The sequence below is a fragment of the Triticum urartu genome, chromosome 5A, assembly GCF_056163025.1.
Source record: "Triticum urartu cultivar PI428250 chromosome 5A, HENAU_Tu73, whole genome shotgun sequence".
NCBI classification, from domain to species: domain Eukaryota; kingdom Viridiplantae; phylum Streptophyta; class Magnoliopsida; order Poales; family Poaceae; genus Triticum; species Triticum urartu.
The window spans coordinates 681,296,308-681,317,121 of NC_141877.1; the positions used below are offsets into that span (position 1 = coordinate 681,296,308).

At 46.4% G+C, this 20,814-nt stretch overlaps 2 protein-coding genes across 3 annotated transcripts; both read right to left on the reverse strand.

Moving 5' to 3' along the window:
* Positions 1-2,277: 2,277 nt before the first annotated feature.
* Positions 2,278-6,999, reverse strand: LOC125511663 (kinase-interacting family protein). The gene is made up of 3 exons (XM_048677085.2): positions 6,805-6,999; positions 4,978-5,366; positions 2,278-3,579 (listed from the first exon to the last, which is right to left on the reverse strand). The coding sequence occupies exons 2-3, from the start codon at positions 5,051-5,053 to the stop codon at positions 2,546-2,548; spliced, it is 1,110 nt and encodes a 369-aa protein (XP_048533042.1). The 5' UTR covers positions 5,054-5,366; positions 6,805-6,999; the 3' UTR covers positions 2,278-2,545.
* A 706-nt stretch (positions 7,000-7,705) lies between these two features.
* THO1 (nuclear matrix protein-like protein) lies at positions 7,706-15,768 on the reverse strand. Of its 2 annotated transcripts, none has more exons than XM_048677084.2 (21): positions 15,550-15,768; positions 15,367-15,450; positions 15,144-15,218; positions 14,696-14,786; positions 14,444-14,589; positions 14,259-14,330; positions 14,005-14,077; positions 13,830-13,895; positions 13,641-13,687; positions 13,456-13,527; positions 13,227-13,355; positions 13,086-13,151; positions 12,240-12,281; positions 11,446-11,562; positions 11,274-11,356; positions 10,177-10,243; positions 9,762-9,833; positions 9,590-9,640; positions 8,824-8,883; positions 8,257-8,406; positions 7,706-8,179 (listed from the first exon to the last, which is right to left on the reverse strand). In XM_048677084.2, exons 1-21 carry the CDS (start codon positions 15,685-15,687, stop codon positions 7,970-7,972), a joined length of 1,911 nt encoding a protein of 636 aa, XP_048533041.2. In that variant the 5' UTR covers positions 15,688-15,768; the 3' UTR covers positions 7,706-7,969. The 2 variants fall into 2 exon arrangements, with proteins under 2 accessions (XP_048533041.2, XP_087378485.1); XM_087522359.1 differs by having other exon boundaries at positions 8,824-8,900.
* Between the last annotated feature and the right edge of the window lie 5,046 nt (positions 15,769-20,814).

A 20,814-nucleotide genomic window follows, 5' to 3' on the forward strand; every position in this document is an offset into this window, starting at 1 on the left:
TTCACATGGATAGATAAGCGACCAAATTAATAGAAGTTCATCATCACATTAAAACCAAAGTACATACATAGTTCTCATTCAACATATAGCTCTCCAGAGCATCTAATTAAACCATACGTTGAATATATGTAAAACCTTTCAATGCAACAACAAATGCGATCATAATCACAACCAAGGTAACAATTGATCCAACGGCATAATGATACCAAGCCTCGGTATGAATGGCATATTTTCTAATCTTTCTAATCTTCAACTGTATTGCATCCATCTTGATCTTATGATCATCGACGACATCCGCAACATACAACTCCAAAATCATCTTCTCCTCCTCAAAATTTTTTATTTTTTCCTTCAATTAATTGTTTTGTTCTTCAACTAAATTTAACCTCTAGACAATAGGGTCGGTTGGAATTTCCGGTTCACATACCTCCTAGATAAATAAAATCTATGTCACGTTGGTCGGCATAATTGTCATAAACAATAAATGAAACAAATAGTTATAAAAGATAATATATACCACATCTGAATCATAGCCAGGACGAGGGCCGACGGGGGCCGATACCAAAACCATCACACTATATGATAACAAGCAATATAAAAGTAAGAAAATTAGACAAGTATCTATCTAAAGTAAGAAAAAAAATTCTTTCAGAAAGAAGATAAGAACAAGAGGCTCACCACGATGATGTCGGCGACGAGATTAGCGCGGGCGATCGACGGCGGTGAAGACGGGGACGGGACGTGACGGACCGCTAAACCTAGACAAATCTCGGGGAAAATGGAGCTTGGAGGTCGAGCTTCGAGAGGAGAAAGCTTAACTAGTGTGGCTCGGGCATTTCATCGAACACCTCATGTGCATAGGAGGTGAGCTAGAGCACCACAAAGCTCTCCCCTCGCCGGCCAGAAAAACAGAGTAGTGGAGTGCTCTGCTCGCGGCGAGAGGTATATGTAGCCACCTCATTGGTCCCGGTTCGTGGCTGGAACCGGGACTAAAGGCACCCCTTCTGTCCCGGTTCTAGACACGAACCGGGACCAATGGCTGTGGGCCAGGAGCGATGACCATTGGTCTCGGTTCGTGCCTAGAACCGGGACAAATGAGTCCACACGAACCGGGACAAATGCCTCCCGAGGCCCGGCCGGCCCCCTGGGCGCACGAACTGGGACATATGCCCCCCATGGGTCCCGGTTCGTGACTGAACCGGGACTAATGGGCTGGCCAGGGCCTAACCAAAGCCCTGTTTTCTACTAGTGACGCATATGATGGGTAAACAAATTAATGTTGAGCAATTGATAGAAAAGCGCAAAGTTATGACGATATCTAAGGCAATGATCATGAATATAGGCATCACGTCCGTGACAAGTAGACCGACACCTGTCTGCATCTACTACTATTACTCCAAAGATCGACCGCTATCCAGCATGTATCTAGTGGATTAAGTTAACAAGAACGGAGTAATGCCTTAAACAAGATGATATGATGTAGAGGGATAAATCCAATCAATATGAAATAAACCCCATCGTTTTATTCTTAATGGCAACAATACAAATATGTGCCTCGCTAGCTCTTTTGTTATTGGGTAAGGACACAACAAGATTGAACCCCAAACAAAGCACATTTGCACAAATAAATATGTGTGCAAATGTAACGGTACAAATGTGTAACTGGGTCAACATCTCCTTTTTCAGTAACCAATTGATAGTCAATTAACGAACAGCTAGCGATGGCAACATAATCCATACATTCTAAAATACATGGCACATTTTTTTTTGCAAAAATCCTTTTATTGACAATTTATGCCGTGTATTCTAGAACACATGGAAACCGGTGCAAATTTTGATCTGGAACCGAGATTTTTTTACTAGTTTAAATTGACATTTCTTAGAACTTAAATGTTGGAATTTTTCCTTTTCCTAGGCCATTCCATGTATACTAGTGTTGTATTGTATCGTTTATTTGTTGAGAACTCAAAAATCTAATTGAAATTAAATGTTAAGAATTTTTATGTTTCCTATGTACAATTTGATGGGACCTTCATGTTTGTTCTCTTGATTTGTCTGATTTAAAAAAATCTATTGGGGGATTTTTTAGAATGAAAATCTATTGGGGTTTTAAGGGATGTCGATTTGTCTCATGTTGTCCTATAGAATGATGCAAAAGGAGCTCTTACTATAAAATTCCTAATGGTCCAAATTCTACAAAAATCATATGAAATTCCTTTGAATCAAAGGAGTCCTTACTGTTGTTAGTGTGGTATTGTCGGTTTTGAATCAAAGGAGTCATAATAATAGTACTAGCATATATACTTTGCCCATCTCCACCTCCACGACAGAAGCATCACAGCTCCATGAGTGCCAGTGACAGTGGTGGAGTAAACCAGTCCAAGAACAGCTGCTTAATTATCATATTACACCCTGCATTGCCTCATAATAACCCCAGCCTAAACCATCTCTCGCCGATCCTCCCCACAGTAATACCGCCATAATCCAAGGGGGCAAACCAAAAAGAAGCACCAAAAGCACAGACCCTCGCCGTCGCCGCCGGTGCCTACAGGCAGAAGCAGCCGCCGTTGTACTTGCCGCCCTTCATCTGCTCGCCGACCTTCCTCACCGTCACCGACGACGGCGCGCACGGCGTCCACTCCGCCGCCAGCCGCACCCTCGCCAGCCACCACCACCCGCTCCCGCCACCCTTGCCGCCCCCACGCTTCCTCCTCGCCGACGCCTGCGCGGCCGCGGCCTCGGCGGCGAGGCGGCGGTTCTCGGCGCGTAGGCGTTCGATCTCGGCGACGCCGGCCTTGCGCTCGGCCTCCCAGGCGGCCATGGCCTCGAAGCACTCCCGGTTGCGGAGCTCCAGCCCGTACACCTGCGCCTGCAGCGCCTCCACCTTCCGCCCGAGGATGCACGCCCGGTGGTCGTCCCGCAGCTTCACGGCCAGCCGGGCCAGGTCGGCCGCGCGGCGGCGCGTGTAGCCGAGCTCGGCTGCGGCGGCCGCGGCCTCCTCCTCGGCGGCGGAGGCGCGGAAGGCCAGGCGCGCGTTCTCGCCCAGCAGGACCAGGCGCTCCGACTCGAGCACCTCCAGCAGGCTCCCCTGCAGGTCGATCTTGCGCGCCGACTCGGCCCTCCGGCGGTCCGCCTCGTCCGCCAGCAGGTCCCGGTCCACCCACGCCATCACCAGCTCCGCCACCACCAGGTCGCCGTCAACGGCCGGAGCAGCAACCGGAGTTGCGAAATGATCATCGGTGATTCCTGCGTGGGGCTGGAAGGAGAGGGAGCTGCCGGCGTCCGAGGAGCGGTCATCAACGTCGGAGGAGCAGTCGGAGCTGAGGTTGAGGTTGAGGTTGAGGTGGTGGGAGTGGAAGTGGGCAGACGACTTGGCGTTGGCGTTGGCGAGGAGGGACTGAGCGTAGCGGTCGGCGAGGTAGAGGTAGCGGTGGTGGAGGTCGGTGAGGAGCGCGAGCAGCTGCGGGCGGCGGTGGTAGTAGTTCTCGGCGCGCTCGGCGAAGGAGTGGTCCGCGGCCGCCGCCGCCGCGTCGTCGTCCGGCACGCCGGCCGCCAGCGCGCGCACGCGCTGCTCGATGTCTGCACGTAGAGCATCCATACAGTTTTTCACATTAGAGAAAATGGATGCATGCATGCATGCAGCAACTAAAAATTCTTTGAGATTAATTAATGTGGACTGATTGAGAGATGGGTAATTCACTGGGATAGATTGTTACAGTACCACGCTGGTAGCAGCCGTGGCATTTCAGAGAGAGACATGCAAGGATAAAAACAAAGGAAAAAAAGTGTGGAGTGTGAAGTGACAGTGCCGGCCCGTGACACGACGGCTCGTCTGCTGGCCGTGTCTTGGATTTTTCACTGCGGGCGGGCGGCCTGCCGGTGAAAGGGTTGACCCAGAATGATGGGTTTCTTTGCCAGCTTGGTCACGTACAGACGCACCACTAGTAGACCAGTAGCAATATATATTCTTTTCTTTCTAGCGTATGCATGCATGGTTTTGAGGTGGGCGTACGTGGAGTTCAAAATTCGAAATCCGGCCGGAGAAGGTGGCGAAAGTGAGCAAGGAAGAATCCAACCAAAGCAAGCCGAGGCAGGCAGAGGATGAGGATGAGAGATTCCCGGACGAGGAGCTAGTGAACAAACAAACAAATGAAGAAAAGGAAGAGACACAGGTCGCTAGTGTACAATCTGGTCTCGTTCTCAGCTACAGATTAGTGACAGTAGGTAGTCGGGCACGGGGTGCAGCCGCACAGGTCATCTCGTTTTGACAATCTTGTGGGCACGCGTTCATACTACGTACTGGAACAGTCTCGTGTCGGTGCCCGTGCCCGGGCCATGAACCTCTCTTCACTTGTACCCAGCGGAGGGAGGAGCACGAGCACTGGCATCACTCGCTGCTCGCCACAGTGATGCTACGTACCACTACTTCGTGGCCGTAGGTGAGTTGAGAATCCTCTGAGCGCGGCAGGCATTAATGCGCATCACAGGACACCCGTGAGCTTGAGCTCTCTCTCTCTCGCTCGCTCATCACTACTGTGCTAGTACGTGGTACGTGGTAGTACCACTGTGCGACATAGTAGCTAGCTTGATCGGCGGCATGGGTCAGGCAGGCAGGCAGGAACAACAAGAGTACCCTCTGAGAGAGAGAGAGAGAGAGAGAGAGAGAGAGAGAGAGAGAGAGATGTGAGAATCTAGCGCGATCTCTCTTGTGACCAGAGCGAACCCAAGTGTGGTGTGTTTACTACTCCAGCAGGCAGCAGGCACGCACAATAATCAATCGCCACTTTCACTGCAGCGAGCGATCGCACGCATTTATCCCCCATGAGCACGTACGGCGGGCATGCCGCTGGTACAATGCTGCCACGAAATGAAGCCGCCCACGCCCATCGATCAGCCTACGCCTACGCCTACGCTCGTGAAGAAGAAACAGTGTGGTGTGTTGATGAGAGGAGGAGAGGAGAGGGATCATGACATCACCTGCGATGGCCGCCTGGAGCCACGGCGGGCACGTGCGACCCTCCTGCTCCTGCTGATGCAACATCATCTTCTCCATGCCAAGCCAAGCCAAGCCAAACCTACCGCCTCCTGCTGGCTCGATTCGGCCCGTTGCGCTTGGCCGGTGGTGCGTCTTGTGATCTCTCTCGCTCTCTCTCTCCGAGGGGGGGAGGATGATGATGCTGCTGCCCCTTAGAGTAGAGTGGCAGGCGTAGCTGCTGACTGACTGACTGCCTCGTCGCGTCGCGCCGCCTGGCAGGGCCCGGCGAAGAAGCTGGGTTGGGGAAGGCGCCTGGCACAAGCCAAACCCCAGGCCACGCCGCACGTCGCTCGCTCGTGAACACCAGCTTTCTCCAGCGCTAGTCACGTCCCTGTCAGTCAGTCAGCACAAGACAAACACAGCAGTCCGTAAGCGTAAGCCATGGCGTGAAGCAAGCGGAGTACGTACAGTAGAGTACAGTAGAGCGCAGCAGTACGTACTCCTTCCGTTCCGAATTACTTGTGGGAGGTATATATGTATTTAGATGTATTTTAATTTTAGATATATTCATTTCTGCGACGAGTAATCTGGACCGGATGGAGTAGTAGTATAAAAGTGGAGAGGAGCAGTATGGGCATGGTGAGAAGCGTGGCACGCCGCTGAAACAGTGGAGACGTGACGCGGCACTGCACGGTGGACTTGTGGGCGTACTCCACTCCACTCCACTCCTGGGGGACACGAGGCTGTGCGTGCTCGGGGGGTCCTACGCCGGCCGGCAAGCGGCAACGATGTGACATGAGCGAGTGCGTGGCGTGGCTTAGGGATCAACCATGTACTATGTCCCCGTCCCGAATCTCCACGCGCCCGCCCCAAAGGATGACGGGCGGGCCTACCTGCTCCTCCTCGGTTCCGTGCATGGCATGGCATGGCTACTACTAGTAGGAGTAGGAGTAGGAGGTAGGGGTGATTTCGCAGGGACCGAGGCCCGTCCCTTCCCGTCTTGTGTTGGATTCAGTGAGCGAGGCGAGGCCGAGGCCGAGGCCGAGGTAAAAATAGAAAAAATAAACTACTACTGATGTACTCTCTTGTTCACATATATAATAAAAAAAGAGAACGGCGACACGTACGATCGCATTGGAGTTGCTTACTGGCTTCTAGTGCCATGTACTATAATACTAACGAGACACGCTTTGTTTGTTTGTTTGTTTTCCAAAAAGAAGGGGTCTTAAATTCTGGACCTCTTTTTTTTTACCGACGACGAATGTAGCTAGTACTGCGGGGAAAAACTGGAGTGGTGCCAAAGGAGCCACCCTCCGTTCGGAATTACTTGTCGCAGAAATGGATGTATGTAGATGTATTTTAGTTCTAGATACATCCATATCCGAAACAAGTAATTCCGAACGGAGGGAGTACATACATAACCCGTGGACGACAAGAACAGGGAATTACTAGTGCCCCCCTAAGTGCTGTTGTAAAAAAAAACTGTGGAGGACAAGGAATTTAGCACTAATCGAGGTCCCAGAAATGAATGGATGGATGAACGGCGTTGTGCTCGTCCCGTTTCCATAGATTGTCCGTGGTTGCAAAACGCCACGGGCTAGGAATTACTCCTACAAGAGAGATGCTGACGATTTATTTGCCAAAATGGGTGGAAATCTAAAAGATAGCATATGAGATGGTTCAAGTCATTTCAAATTGAAGTGGCGACTCCTGCTACTACTGCTACACTACCAGGAGAGGAGAGATACGCTAAATCATCATTATCTCCCTAGCTAGAAGCGGAAAGAAAGACAGTGCAGAGATCAAGAGAAAGAGAGAGGGAGACTTACAAGTCAGTCAGAGGGGGCGGCGGAGGAGAGCGCCATTGTTGTTCCCCTCCCCGGCAGGCGCAGGCGGAAGCACCCCCTTCCTTTCCTCTTCTTCTTTCTTGATCTGATGAGTAGTCCTCTTCTTCTATTACTACTACTGGACAGTGGACACACACAGAGAGAAAGAATAAGACTAGCCGAGCTGAGCCCTGCCCTGCATATATATATAAATATATACAGGGGCTCCTGACTTGTGTCGTCCAAGCCAACCTTCCTTCGGCCCCGTACTTCATCCCATCCGTCCACGGGTCCAACGGGCGGCCCGGATGAGACCTGGTGCTCGCTGGGTAGTTGACCGGGGGCAGTGAATGTAATTAATTGCAAAGCACTTCCGATGAGGAGTAGAAAGAGTAGAAGAAAATCCAACCAACCTACCGCCAAAATCAACCATCATCCGTTACAGGACGACTTCCTTTATTAAGGGCGCCATTTATTTTATACTCCTACAAACGGGGTGGTTGCGGACAAGCAAGCATTCGAACCGAGTCCCCGGGCCGCGATTCCAATTTCGAAATCGGATCTCGCCAAACTTGCTCAACAAGTATGAATGTAGTGCCGGCGTTGGCAACCACTCCAGGTGCGAGATTTCAATGACCGTAGAAAATGCCTTGCAACAAAGTCATTTCTGAAAGAAGAAAAAAAACCACTGTCAAATGGGCTTATCATTGAACAGGGCTGGAACTTGAACTTGTTGCAGATGAGGATTCGAGCCGGGTTCCCAACCAGAACTGGGCGTCAGAATGTTTCCGGCGTTCAAATTTCCTGAATAAATCTGGTGAGTGCTAGCATTGGCAACCACTCTGGATATGGATCTTCTATCGCTGTACAAACAAACTGTGAAATGGGCGCAAGATTATACACATGGAGCTTTGACACTTAGTAGTTGCTACGTATATCATGTACATACACATGTCAGGCTAAAACATGGTGTTCTGTCAACTAGTATAATTAGGGAAGACATTAGTGTCACTGTCAAAACAAAGGGAAGACATTAGTGTCTGCTAATAATTAACTAATGTCTCAGCTCAGGGGGCGCCACGGCAAATCGGAATCAAAAAGTTGGAAACATGATACAACATCATCCCCTTGGGGAGAATCTCATCCTTCTGTGGACTGTTTGTGACCCCTACCGACGATCTCTACTATGCGCACTTTTCGTGTTGTCTTCCCCGTCGTCTTCGGCCTCACACTGCCCCGACTCAGGCCCGGAGACCTCACCGGGGCTGCGCTTCTGGCCGTCCTCCCCCGCGCCATTGTCGGAGTCCATTGGCACCGCGCCTTCCTCCTGGTCGCCCCCGCTGCCGCCGCCATCCGTCTCGGGTGTGGCCGCGGCAACCTTCACGCAGCCAAGGCATAAGATGCATATTACAGGTTATGGTAGCCCAGATATGCGCCAGATGATGCCCTAGGTACCTGTGGCTCCCTGGGGTGAGCTGAAGTGCCTTTTGTGTCTTCCCGTTTAGGCCGTTTGGCCTTCTCCCCGGGCTTAGAATTGAATTTGGCGCGCACGTCGGGTGGCAACAGCTCGGGAGGTACAACCCCTTCGATCCCGTAGTCACAAAACTGCAATAAGGCGGTAAACATTAGCTGACGATAAAACATGGCAAACTATACATGGATTTTGCGCTCAAATGCTCATGGAGGTTTAAGATGGCATTCTCATTATTATTATTTTAAAAAAGCATGTGAACTAGCAAAAAAATTATGCAAAATAAATATGCCCATTGTGAGTTGTGTAAAAGACACGATAAATGACTTTCTGCAGAAATGTGATTGGCTTTCTCCTGTAGGCACATGAACATGCATATTGTTTCTGCAGAAATGTTTGCTAGCACACATTTTTTTTTACGCAAATACACATTTATTTTCACATTTTTCTAAAATTTCAAAAAAAAAAGTTCATTAAGGAACATGTGCATGAATTACAATGATGAAAATTATGCATGTAAGAGACTGTAATAGCAACAGCATAATACGTACTCGAGAAAATCCTTCCAGATCTTGTCGGGCTTGAAACCGTAAACCTTTCCAACAATAAACCTGTTAAACAAATGTGGCTTTTAAGACCACCAAACATATTCAAAACAAAAATGCAATGCTGTTTCCGACGCCAGGTCATATAGGCAAACCCAAAAATAACACTATTGAAATCAGTGTCCATGAAATGAGGACTTCATTCCATGAGCGCTCCACTGAGCCACTGATAAAAGCTCAGGGCCTTTTGTTTCTGCCTAATGCGATTTGAACCATCCCTGTCTTGGTGTGGGACAAGACCCGTTACCAGTCCAGAACTACGTCAACAACATTCTGTTCTCTACAAAGAACAGTTCATAACAGCATTGCATCAGGTAGATCATGGGCTGAGAAGACCTGATATACACATGCCTGCTTCCAAGTGTTTTTTTAACATGAAACATGTAGGCACAATAAAGCATTAAATTCCAGCTTAATCCCCATACATATCAGCAAATATGGAAAGGGAGAATTTCTATGCCATCTGCATAAATGGTCATAACACAAAGATTATTTTTATCAATTTTTTTAGCAAAACTTCTTTGGAAGAATAATATGATTTCATTCAATGGATAGCTGGGTCCAATTTAATAGATCCTTTGCATCACCTTGAATTTTAGGTATGGATGACTTACGCGCAAATATTAACTAATTGGGATCCAGCAGGGTTCTTCATCAGAAACTTCTAGTACAGCAGGCACTCAAGACAAATAAGGCTGGGATTTGAACTTACGCGGTTATTTTTGTGATGATACTCCTCCTCAATTCCAGCAGATGTGTCCATCTGCAAATTTACATTGAAAAGTCAGTATTCGAGGACTATCCTAATAAGTTACCGTACATAAAAAAAGGATGAATGAATCAGAGGTGAAAAATAAAAATGGAAGAAAAACTAAAGTGCTTACATCTTCTGCAAGTGGTTTCCAATATTCTGTAACGGATGGCATGCGGACTCGGTCAGAATCAGTCAAAGCATCCTGCAGTTCCAATGCAAATGAGATGTGGGTTCCACAAGAAACTTCAAAAACTGTATGGCCAGAAAAAAGGTAACTCAAGGCACATACAGGTAATTGGATGATTATTTATCAATACTGTGTAGGCCATTCAACTAACAGGGCAGTAGCTTGCAGCAAATTTGTACAAGGCCGCTGTCCTGCTGAAATGTCCCCACTCAAACTCATATTTCTTATAAAAGTAAATTTGTACAGTAAGAAAAAGTAAGTTCTTCGATACTCTACCAGTACGAAAAAAGATTGCAGTTATATGTTATAGTACCCAATCAAATAGGATAATAATGTAAAGTTGTAGCTTAAAACGTACAGGGTTTAATTCTGCCCATTTCCACAGTTGAGCAAGTTCCTTGTTTCCCAATCTCCACCTTGGCTTACTACAATGAAAGAAAACAGAATAGTGAAAACAGCTTAAAATTAGTACAGTGAAAACAGCAGAGCACGAGATAATAAACTCTCATATTACAAGAGTGAAAACAGCTTAAAATTCTACAACCGACCTAGCCAGTATTGCACAACATAATAAGCTCTCAAATTACAAGAGTGAAAACAGCTTAAAATCTATAACTGACCTAACCAAAATTTACTGTTGCCCTATATCTTCATTTTATCACAAAATAAGACTACTAAATTTAGGGTTTATACTACAAAAGAACTGGTACGGAAATAGGAAATGTGTTAGGTCAAATAATTTATGCAGCATTTTATATGTAAACTTGTTAAATGGTTACTTTTTCCTAGACAAATCTAGAACACAAAAACTACAATGAGACGATCAATGTTATTATCCATTCCTTGATCCTCCACTGTAGAAAAATTATCATATTTGACAGGATTCTGCCCATTATAATGCCCAACATGGACTTCATAACCCGTCTAACTATTAATTAACATACATAAGTACTGACATCTGATATGAATGCCGGTCAAACTGGTCAATTCCAAGCTTCGCTCAAGACAAAAATGAAAAATTAATCAACATGTGGGTAGTAAAAGTTCTAAATAACTGCAATAGATTCCCAAACTCTCGAGCGATTCTTAATTGCTGGGCAAAAATAATAATAAACAGACTAGTGTGAAACAAACTAGACGTAAAACTCCATATGCTTGCTTCATGACAGTTCACAAAAAGGTGATTGCCGCTAAAATGCACCCAGTTACATACACCTGACTCTGAAGGAACTAACAGACACTATATAATTATCAAGGAAGTGCTTAACCAAATATACAAGTACTCACTAATAACATGGTCGATGCATGCAGTTTTGTTGGTTAATATTAAAATGATTTCTGCTTTCAAACAGTTATACACTTACACACGTTCTGCTCAACTAAGCACGCTAGCAGAAACACAAATAACAACAAATCAGAAAACATGTAAATGCCTGAAGAAAGCAAGTAACACACCGTTTTCTGGCTCCAGCTTGTCCTGACTTCTTTTCAAAAGGTTGTTTTTCAAATGCTGGACATCCATCTCTCTTCCACCATACCTTTTCAAAATGCAAGCAGAGGGATAAGAAGTGGTGGTGAAAATCCGCAACGGAAGTACAAGACTAGTACACTGCAGCAAAGTATATACCCAGTTTTTCTCCCGCTCAAGAATATGCTCGATGCTTTGTAGGAACTCCTTCCCTTTCGGTGGAATCATCTCCAGAAGATTCTTGACACGCTCTTCACAGGATTTGATTTCCTCTTTCTGATTATATAGGGGGGACAGGAGATAAGATTATCTTATCCACAGAATTAACTTATAACTCAATGATGGTCTAATAAGGCCCACAAAGAAACCAATAACTAAGACAATCACAATTCCTGGTTTACTATACTACCACTATGGCCCAGTTTACTTGTATCAGGCACTCGGAGACTAGCAGTTGGTACTGGTAATAGTTGACCCAATTACCACTTACCAGTTACCAGTGACTTCGTGCTAGCACAACTTACAGTATGGAACACCTTACTTTCAACAAAAAATAGTTATATTTGACCCTTTATGGTAAGCACACACCTATAATTGGAGGCCAAATTGGACAATGTGATAAGTATAAACCAATAGGTCAAAACAACTGATTCTACCAATATAGGTATACCTATAGGTGTAATATCTGCACTACGGAGTCATGCAAATACCAGGAATGACAGACCCAAAATAAAGGATTTCACGAGAATAAATGCCACGGTTGTCACATAGCTGTTGAAATGTCACAATATATTGATAGCAATTATGTAGTGATATATGAATATACTAAAATGTTGAAAATTATTGAGTTACATTGTCCCAGGTGTTCATACCTATGGTATGTTAGTTACAGTACTTACTTATAAGTAATAATTGTATGTCAAAAATAAACAGGTAGGCTATTTGTTTCATACCATGCTCTCGGATGGACCTTCTTTGTCACTCTTTCCAGGGGCCTGGTGAAGAGAATAATTTTGTCAGTGATCAACACAGCACAGATAGCAGCAGGCTAATCGACGACAAGAAATTGAGCTGAAATAACGGGAAAAAGGACTACTGTGTCTATGATGATTGCAAGATTCTGCAAGTATATTCCAGTTCAGACTTCACTACCCAACAAAGAAAGCTTGATGGTCCAGATTAGTTATAACTTTCCTTCCGATTATTGCCAGATGCATGTCGGCATTCTACAGCATGGATCATATATTAAGCCACAGTAACAGCAGCAACCATAAGTGACAGTAATGCTATTCTATCAACTATGGTCATAGTTACTCTTAGCTAGGTACATGAGAAAGTTAGCGACTATCTCATCATCAGTGTCATTCAAAATAGTGAGAAGCTGGCCAGTGTGGAACACAAGTATCTCATCATCAGTACCATGGAAGAGAGAAAGCAGTGAAAGAAGAATTTATTGTAATGAGTAAAGGAATTATTGTAAGCGGTGAAAGAAGAATTTATTGAATCTCCTCATCAGTAGCCGATGTGCAGTCACGTGGCAGCATAATACACTTGAATTGGGCAGAGGACAGGAAATATGCATATAAATAAACAGAACTAGGATGCAACGAAATTTAAGATTTATTACAGGGATAGGTGCTGTTTTTTGCTTTTGCGGCTACTCAGAATGCAAGAACATGCTGCTTATCACAGAATGGATAGACAAAGGGAAACCCCTAAGTACTTGGAAAATTTGAACAAGAATGTACAATAGGGACAAACTGATGTTAGATTGCAACCTAAACTCAAAATATGTGTACCTTGAGATAGTCAAAAAATATAAGGCATTGGACAAGGATGTGGCGTCGAAAACTTGCGTCTTTCAACTGCATAAAAGAATGTCATAAGGTTATACAACAACAGTGAACAGTCACCAAAGAAACTAGTGTCAGATGCTTTACCTCCAAACCCATCAATTTACTGCTAGTAAGGTACTTAATATTAAAGGCAGCATCTTCCTCCTGCTCAAGATTATTATGTTTTCCATCAGCATCGCTGAGAGGCTGAGCTTCAAATGTGCTCAACACGACCTGAAATTTAGTAATTAGCATCATCAGAAGTTCAGAACAGAAACATTGAACAGGAAATGGTAAAAGGTTGCATGTCATGGAAAAATGAAGGAGAGTGTACCGTTAAATTAGATGCAAACTTTTGCCATTTTGTTGGATTTGTAGTAGTCAAAGCAGGGTTCCTGAAATGCTCCTAGAATGAAAATAAAACCCAAAGTTAAGAATTGACCAACCTCACTTGAGAAATTAATGGGTGGCATAATGATGATTTTGAATCCCAGAGATTAACAAGTACAATATATCAACCTGCAAACTCCAAAGGGTCTGGTAGAAGTTGAAATCAACAGAAATTCCTGAAATACAAAGGTGCATTAGGAAACGCTATCACTTACAATACACTTGCATGAAGATAGGAAAGAACAGGATAAATTTGCAAAGTAACATTAAAAATATAAATAATATAGCAATTATTTTTATCAGGACAATTGTACTAACCGTCAGTGGCATCTTTCTCATACTTAGTTTCATTTGATGTGTTGAAAACTCCCTTGATATTGAGAGCTGATAAGTAAAAATAGAAGAATAAAATAAGCAGTGTACCCAGAGGACAGTTATAATTCCTTGTCAATAAGGAGCCAAACTAGCTGGAGTAGGGGAAGAAATAATAAACCTGAACGCTCTGACAACGGGAAGAAATGTGCCAGGAACATGATAATGCGTCCACAGAACACCACATCGTTCGACTGAAATTTCATAGTATAGAAAATATGAATGCTATTAGAGAATATAAACTTTGTATCAGATGAAACTCCAAGAAATAGAACTAGTGCTCTTGAGAAGTGAAGGTGATGGTCGAAAACTTTTCACTGATAAGGCCAATAGCACATTTATTACACAATAAAGTAATCAAATAACCAGACTAACCTTTGAAAGTCTTCGAAGTAGTTGGTTGCAAGTCCTCAGCATAACCAACTTGCCACGCCCAAATAGCTCTTGCTAGAAATAACCCGAAAAAACCCATTTAGCAAAACTATGGACATACATTATGTAAATCATACCGGCACCACAAACCATTAAAAAATGAGTGCAATTCGCAAATCCGCAATTACCTTCCCCAAGACATCCTGCTTGCTCTCAATATACCCAAAGACATCTTTGCAGTCTTTGATAGTTGACATATCCGTCAGATCTTCCAATAACTGGAATACCATGCCACCCTCAACATGCCCTCTTTCACAAAGGTAAAGCATGATATCTGATATGGCAGAAGTTGGATTTATCAGAATAAAATACATACGCTTACAAACTGATGTGGGTAATAAAAATATTTGGACAGAACTGGTGAAAGAATTCTGACTGACCAAGAAGGCGTGTTATCAGGCAATTACTTTCCCCGCTATCCAATGAGTTTCCATACTGCATAATTCCTTTACCCGATTGAACTGCAGATGACTAGAGTGTACAACAGAATCAGCAATCGGGTTTGTTTCTAGGATCGTATGATCAGCAAATAAAAAAGCGCATCAATTACTATCTCCTCCTATTAAGGCAATTTGCAGTCAGCTATCAACCAAAATATAGAAACATTTAGTGGACAGTGTAGGATGGACGAGAAGTCGAGAACTGTTCCACAGCCTTAGGTTCCAACAGGGACTCAGTGAGGCTGTGACCCAGAAAATTGAATTTTCTTTTTTATATCACAAGTTTAGGATAGCCCACCACATATGCAATGTGGTCAGAAAACTGAAAGTGTGCACATCACTTTGCAACAGGTATTAGTGTGGCCTTGTCTGCGTTAAAGAAGCTTACCACAAGTTCCTGCAGCAGCCTTCGAAGAGCATTCTCCAAGGTCTGGTTCTCCTCTAGAACCAGCACCGTTTGCTTCTGCCAAATCAGATGAGAAACCGGGTTAAAATACATGCCTGTGCATTTAGAACACACCACAGCTCAAGGATTACCAAATACATACAGTAAAGCGGAACGCAACTGCTGGCCTTTCACCAACGAATCTGGTTGTGCGGTGTATGCATACCTGAGGCTTAATCGCTTCCTGAACTGCCTGGAGGGCGAAAGCTTCGGGGGCCTCGTTCCTGGACAGCGCCGTCCGGAACACTCCCTGCGACCAAGCAAACGAGTCGAATTTAGGGGAATTGGCGGCCTATCCTCCCGGACTGGAGCACATCGTGTACGAGATGGGGGAGAGAGGGGGGCTCACGATGATGCGGTCGCGGTCGGCGTGGCTGGAGACGGCGGCGGGCGCGGAGGGAGAGGAAGTGGGCGCCCGGTCCTTGGCGAGGAGGATCCGGAGGCCGGAGTTGGACGGCGGCGGCGGCGGCGGCGAGGGCTCCGCCATGGCAAGGGAGGCGACTCGCTGCTGGTAGGGTTCGAGGGACGGACGAGTCGGGCCGAACGGCGTGAGTCTCACTTGTAAAGTTTTTTCTTTTTTTTTTACAGTGCGGATGTAATTTTTCGATGGGCAGCACTCTGCGCTCAAACTTTGGGCCGGTCCAACCCTCGATGTTAGATGTGCCCCCACATAGCCGTCGGATCGTGCCTTTCCCAGCGCTTGTCACCCTGGCAGGTTTTTTAATCTGAAGAAAGCACCGCTGCAGGTCATGGCGGCCGCCCCCCGTCGCCATGTCACGCAGCGCGCCGTCGCCCTCCCCTGTTTGCCCTCACCATCGAAAGTCGCCGCCATGCTCGATGGCAGTGCTTTTCGTCGACGCTCACAGACAAAAAAAAGTTGTCGAAAAAGATGCTCTACGTTGCCGCCCGTGTTGAATCAATTGAAATCCTTGGTTCCAGCAAATTAAAGATAAGGTTGTAGCAAAAAGTCCCTCATCCAGCAAAGAACGAATAACTAACTCTAGTGAAAGCATTTTTGGATGCTGGTTCCAACAACAAAAAACGTGGTTGTAGCAAAAAAATCGATGGTCTGGCAAAAACGAACTCTGGTGGAAGCATTTTTTGGTGCTGGTTCCAGCAAAAATCGATGCGGGGTGTAGCAAATTACATCGCTGGATGCAGTTCCTCCGCGCCTACTTTCAACTGGTTCCAGCAAAAAAAGATGCCGACGGTAGCAAATTGAAGCACCGGTTGTAGCATTTCCCCCCTGGTTGTAGCTTCGCCATGCGATGGTCGTAGCCGATGCTCGTGCTGGTTCCAACAAAAATTGATGACGGATGTAGCAAAAAGATCGCTGGATGCAGCTGATTCCCATCACATAGTCTTCTCCGATGTAGCAAAAGCAAAGGTTGGTTTCAGCAAAAAAGATTGCTAGTTCCAGCAAAAACAATTCATGGCGGCCATGCCGTTACCGCCGAGCACTATCATCTCCCTATTGCAGCAAAAATGCAAGCAGGTTCCAGCAAAAATCAAACACGGTTCCAGCAAAAACAAATTAAGAAAAAAACAGCTTATTCTCCGCCACCGCCATCGCCGCCAGCCACCACCATCGCCGGCTGAAGCAAAAATCCTGCTGGACGGGGTTCAGCGCCGCACATCGTTGGGTTCCCGGATACTAGGACTAGATGGGGGGTGTGGTTATGTAGCAGCGCTGCCGTTGTGGTGGGTTGTAGGTGCGCCGGCGCCGGGAAGACGGGGAGGTCTGAAGAGAGAAGAGGAGGCGAGCTCGGTGAAGAAATCAGAGACGAAAGCAAAGACGAAGGAACGAGTGGATGAGGTCGCGAGTTAAGAGATAAGGAAAGAAAAAAAGAAAGCGGTGCGGTTTGGCCAGCGTGACGCGGCATGTGTGCGCAACTCCAATGCGCATAGCTAGCGAGGCGACCGGCGGAAGTTTCGTCCGGCTCGCCGATTGTAAACATTTCCCTTTTTCGATTGGGAGCAAATTCATGTTCCACACAATGACACAACCGCTTCACATTGTGTGCATTTTGCATTTATTTGTGTATATATAATTGTTTCTCCCAATTTTGCTACTCCCTCCATTCTATAATGTAGTGCCTATAGATATTTTGAGAAGTCAAACTTTGTAAATTTTGACTAAATTTGTAGAGAAAAATATTTATATCTAGAATAGCAAAAATATATAATGTGAAACTACATCTTATGATGAATCTAGTGATATATGTTTCGCACTCTAGATGTAAATATTTTTTTCCACAAATTTGGTCAAAGTTTACAAAGTTTGACTTCTCAAAAAATTTAAAAGCACTATATTGTGGAATGGAGGGAGTATTATTCATTTGTTTTAAGAATATTTTAGCATCAGACTTGAGTTCCGATCGAGCACAAATTCATCTTACATTGTGCAACTCATGGTTTACTTTTTCACTTTTGCTATTGTTCTCACTGGCGGAGCTACGTAAGGGCAAACCTGTGCCGTGGCCCGCCCATGTTTGGAGCAAAGCGGAATTCTATACATATGGAGTATAGCCCGCCAGCTCAGTCCAGTCCTGACCTGGCGAGGGCGTGACCCGAGAGTTGCAGCTTTTCTCTCGCTGCATCGTATCTATCATACCGCCATGTACTCTCCCGATTAAGTCATGCACTCACACTAGGTTTGAGCAGCCATCGTTAACCCCCAAGCACTTCGCATTGTTCCAACGAGTAGCAGTGCTCATGGTGACACATCCACCGTGTACAAGTAGCTAGCTGCAGAAAACCGGCGAGCAGCGACCCATCCATCACTAATGTGCTCGTGCCTAGGCAGCGACCGGCGGCGAGCCATCCCTAATCGGGGCGTGTCCCAGGCAGCTAGTAGCGTTGAGCCGACGAGCGGCGATGTTGCACCTCCTCAGTTGCGCTCTGATTTTCTCGCAAGACAGCACAATCGACTACACAGCACGAGTGTTTATTTGTCCTTTCAGCAAACTTCAGTTCAGGGATCATATGTAATTCCCAATACCAATTTCTTATAGCATATTTTGCTTTGGAGTAATGTACATGTAAATATGTGGCAATCTTGTAACCAATGCCTAGAGTAGTATGGTTCAAAATTTGAAGAACAAACATTGTCATGCCTATTGAAGTGGTATGGTTCATATTTCGAAGAAAAAAAATTGTGGTCTTGCTTAGAATGGCCCGCCCAGCGAGTTCTTTGTAGCTCTGCCACTTATTGTTCTGTTAACTGGGATTGTTTGGCAGCATATGGCTTATGAGGTTTCGAGTGAGAGCAAATTCACACTACACTTTACATTGTGTAACTTCTTTTTTCAAGTTTGTCATTCTTCAACAACCTAATAAAATTAACGAAGGTGGTCCCTTCCGGGACATCTGATAAAATTAACGAAAGTGAAACTAATACTGCATGTGATGGAGTTCATCGTTAGAAACTTTTAGCAAGAATTGTCTGCATTGCCAAACATACATCATATTCAATGGGCTTTTAAGGATGTAGAAAGAGGATGAAGGGTGTGTTACAGTGGTTGTCGAGGCGAAGCTTTGAGAGAGAGGAGAGAAGAGAGGGAGGGAGGGTCAAAAATCAAGAGGGGGGGGGGGCACAAATGCAGTTAGGGTTTCCAGTTCCTCTAGCGGCAGCGCCATCGGGAGTTCGTCACTAACATCGAATCCTTCAATCCCCATCTGTTCCTCGTCCTCGCCTCGGATCTCGTCCCAGGGGATTGTGGGGGGCGTGGTGGGTCACGTCCTTAGCTGGTACAAGGTTAGGGCTGCGATGTCTTCGGAGTCGAAGTCGAGCATGTCGGTTAAATCGTCGACAGTGGCTACAAAGTGGGTGGTGGGTGGGCTTTGAATTTCTTCATCGTCTGTATCCCAATCTTGCTGACCATAGTCCGGCTAGGGCTCTCCTGATAAAGAGAGAGACTTTAGTGTCTTCAGAATATCGCCGAGAGGCGAGTGCTGAAAGATGTCCGTGGCAGTAAACTCCATGATCGGCGCCCAATCGGATTCGATCGACAGGGGCGCGGAGGGTTCGGAGTCCGGAGAGGAGTCCGGCTCCTTGGAGTCATGAGTCTCGCGGAGTGTGGGGCTGGTGTTCGGCTCGATCGCCGTTGGGATCGCAGCCCCCGAGGCGACGTCCAACCACCCATCCTCGATCGACGCAGTTGGCTCCGAATTAAGGGTCGAAGCCGATGCGGGTGCGGCCTCCAGGGCACTGTTCGGCGGCAGAGCTAGATCATGCTCGTCGTGGCAATGCGGCGCGCTCGGCAGTGGCTCGAATCCGTCGAGGATCAAGTCCCCGCGGATGTCAGCCGTGTAGTTTAAACTTCCAAATCTGAGCTGACGGCCAGGGGCATAGCTTTCGATCTGCTCCAGATGGCCAAATGAATTGGCCCGCAGTGCGAAGCCGCCAAAGACGAAGATCTGTCCGGGGAGGAAGGTCTCACCCTGGACTGCATCGCTATTGATGATCGTAGGAGCCATCAAGCCTAACGGCGACGACACAGAGGAACTCTCAATGAAAGCACCAATGACGGTGTCAAAACCGGCGGATCTCGGGTAGGGGGTCCCGAACTGTGCGTCTAGGCCGGATGGTAACAGGAGGCAAGGGACACGAAGTTTTACCCAGGTTCGGGCCCTCTTGATGGAGGTAAAACCCTACGTCCTGCTTGATTAATATTGATGATATGGGTAGTACAAGAGTAGATCTACCACGAGATCGGAGAGGCTAAACCCTAGAAGTTAGCCTATGGTATGATTGTTGTTCTATATGTTGTCCTACGGACTAAAACCCTCCGGTTTATATAGACACCGGAGAGGGTTAGGGTTACACATAGTCGGTTACAATGGTAGGAGATCTACATATCCATATCGCCAAGCTTGCCTTCCACGCCAAGGAAAGTCCCTTCCGGACACGGGACGAAGTCTTCAATCTTGTATCTTCATAGTCCAGGAGTCCGGCTGAAGGTATAGTCCGTCCATCCGGACACCCCCTAATCCAGGACTCCCTCAGTTACCATCAGCAATACGACTTTCAATCTCAGCCCACTGCTCAGGAGAAAAGGCAGTACTTACAGAGGGTTTAACCTATTCAGTTTGAAGAGGAGGGAACTTGATTTCTTCAATCGGAGTGATGTTGCCTTGGCGATCTTTCTTGAATTTTGCAAGGAACTCCTGCAGGTCCTTCTCCTCGCGCGCCTTCTTGTACTCCTCATAGACTTGGCGATGATCGGCCGATATCTCATCAAGACTGGGCTTAATGATGTTATCGGCGTCTACCTCAGATGGCTTGGGAAGATCGGACATGGTGGATGATGATGATTGATCTTCGTTCCCCAGCGGAGTCGCCAAAAAGTGTGTTGACACACGAACACGTCACGTGTACCCTCGACGCCGGGGGTGATCCACCGCAGCTCACGTCGAAGGAGACCCGACCGACAGTGCGATACGCAAGACAGTCGACGGGCGCTTTTGCAGACCCGAAAACCCCACACCCCGAGAGGGACCCCGTCAGGGAGTGCGGCAGCTATGGGATACCCTAGGTCGATTCGCTCGCCCCTAGAGCCTCGGAATTCGCAGCTCTCAAACACGAAGAACAGTGAAGAACGAGAGAGAAAAA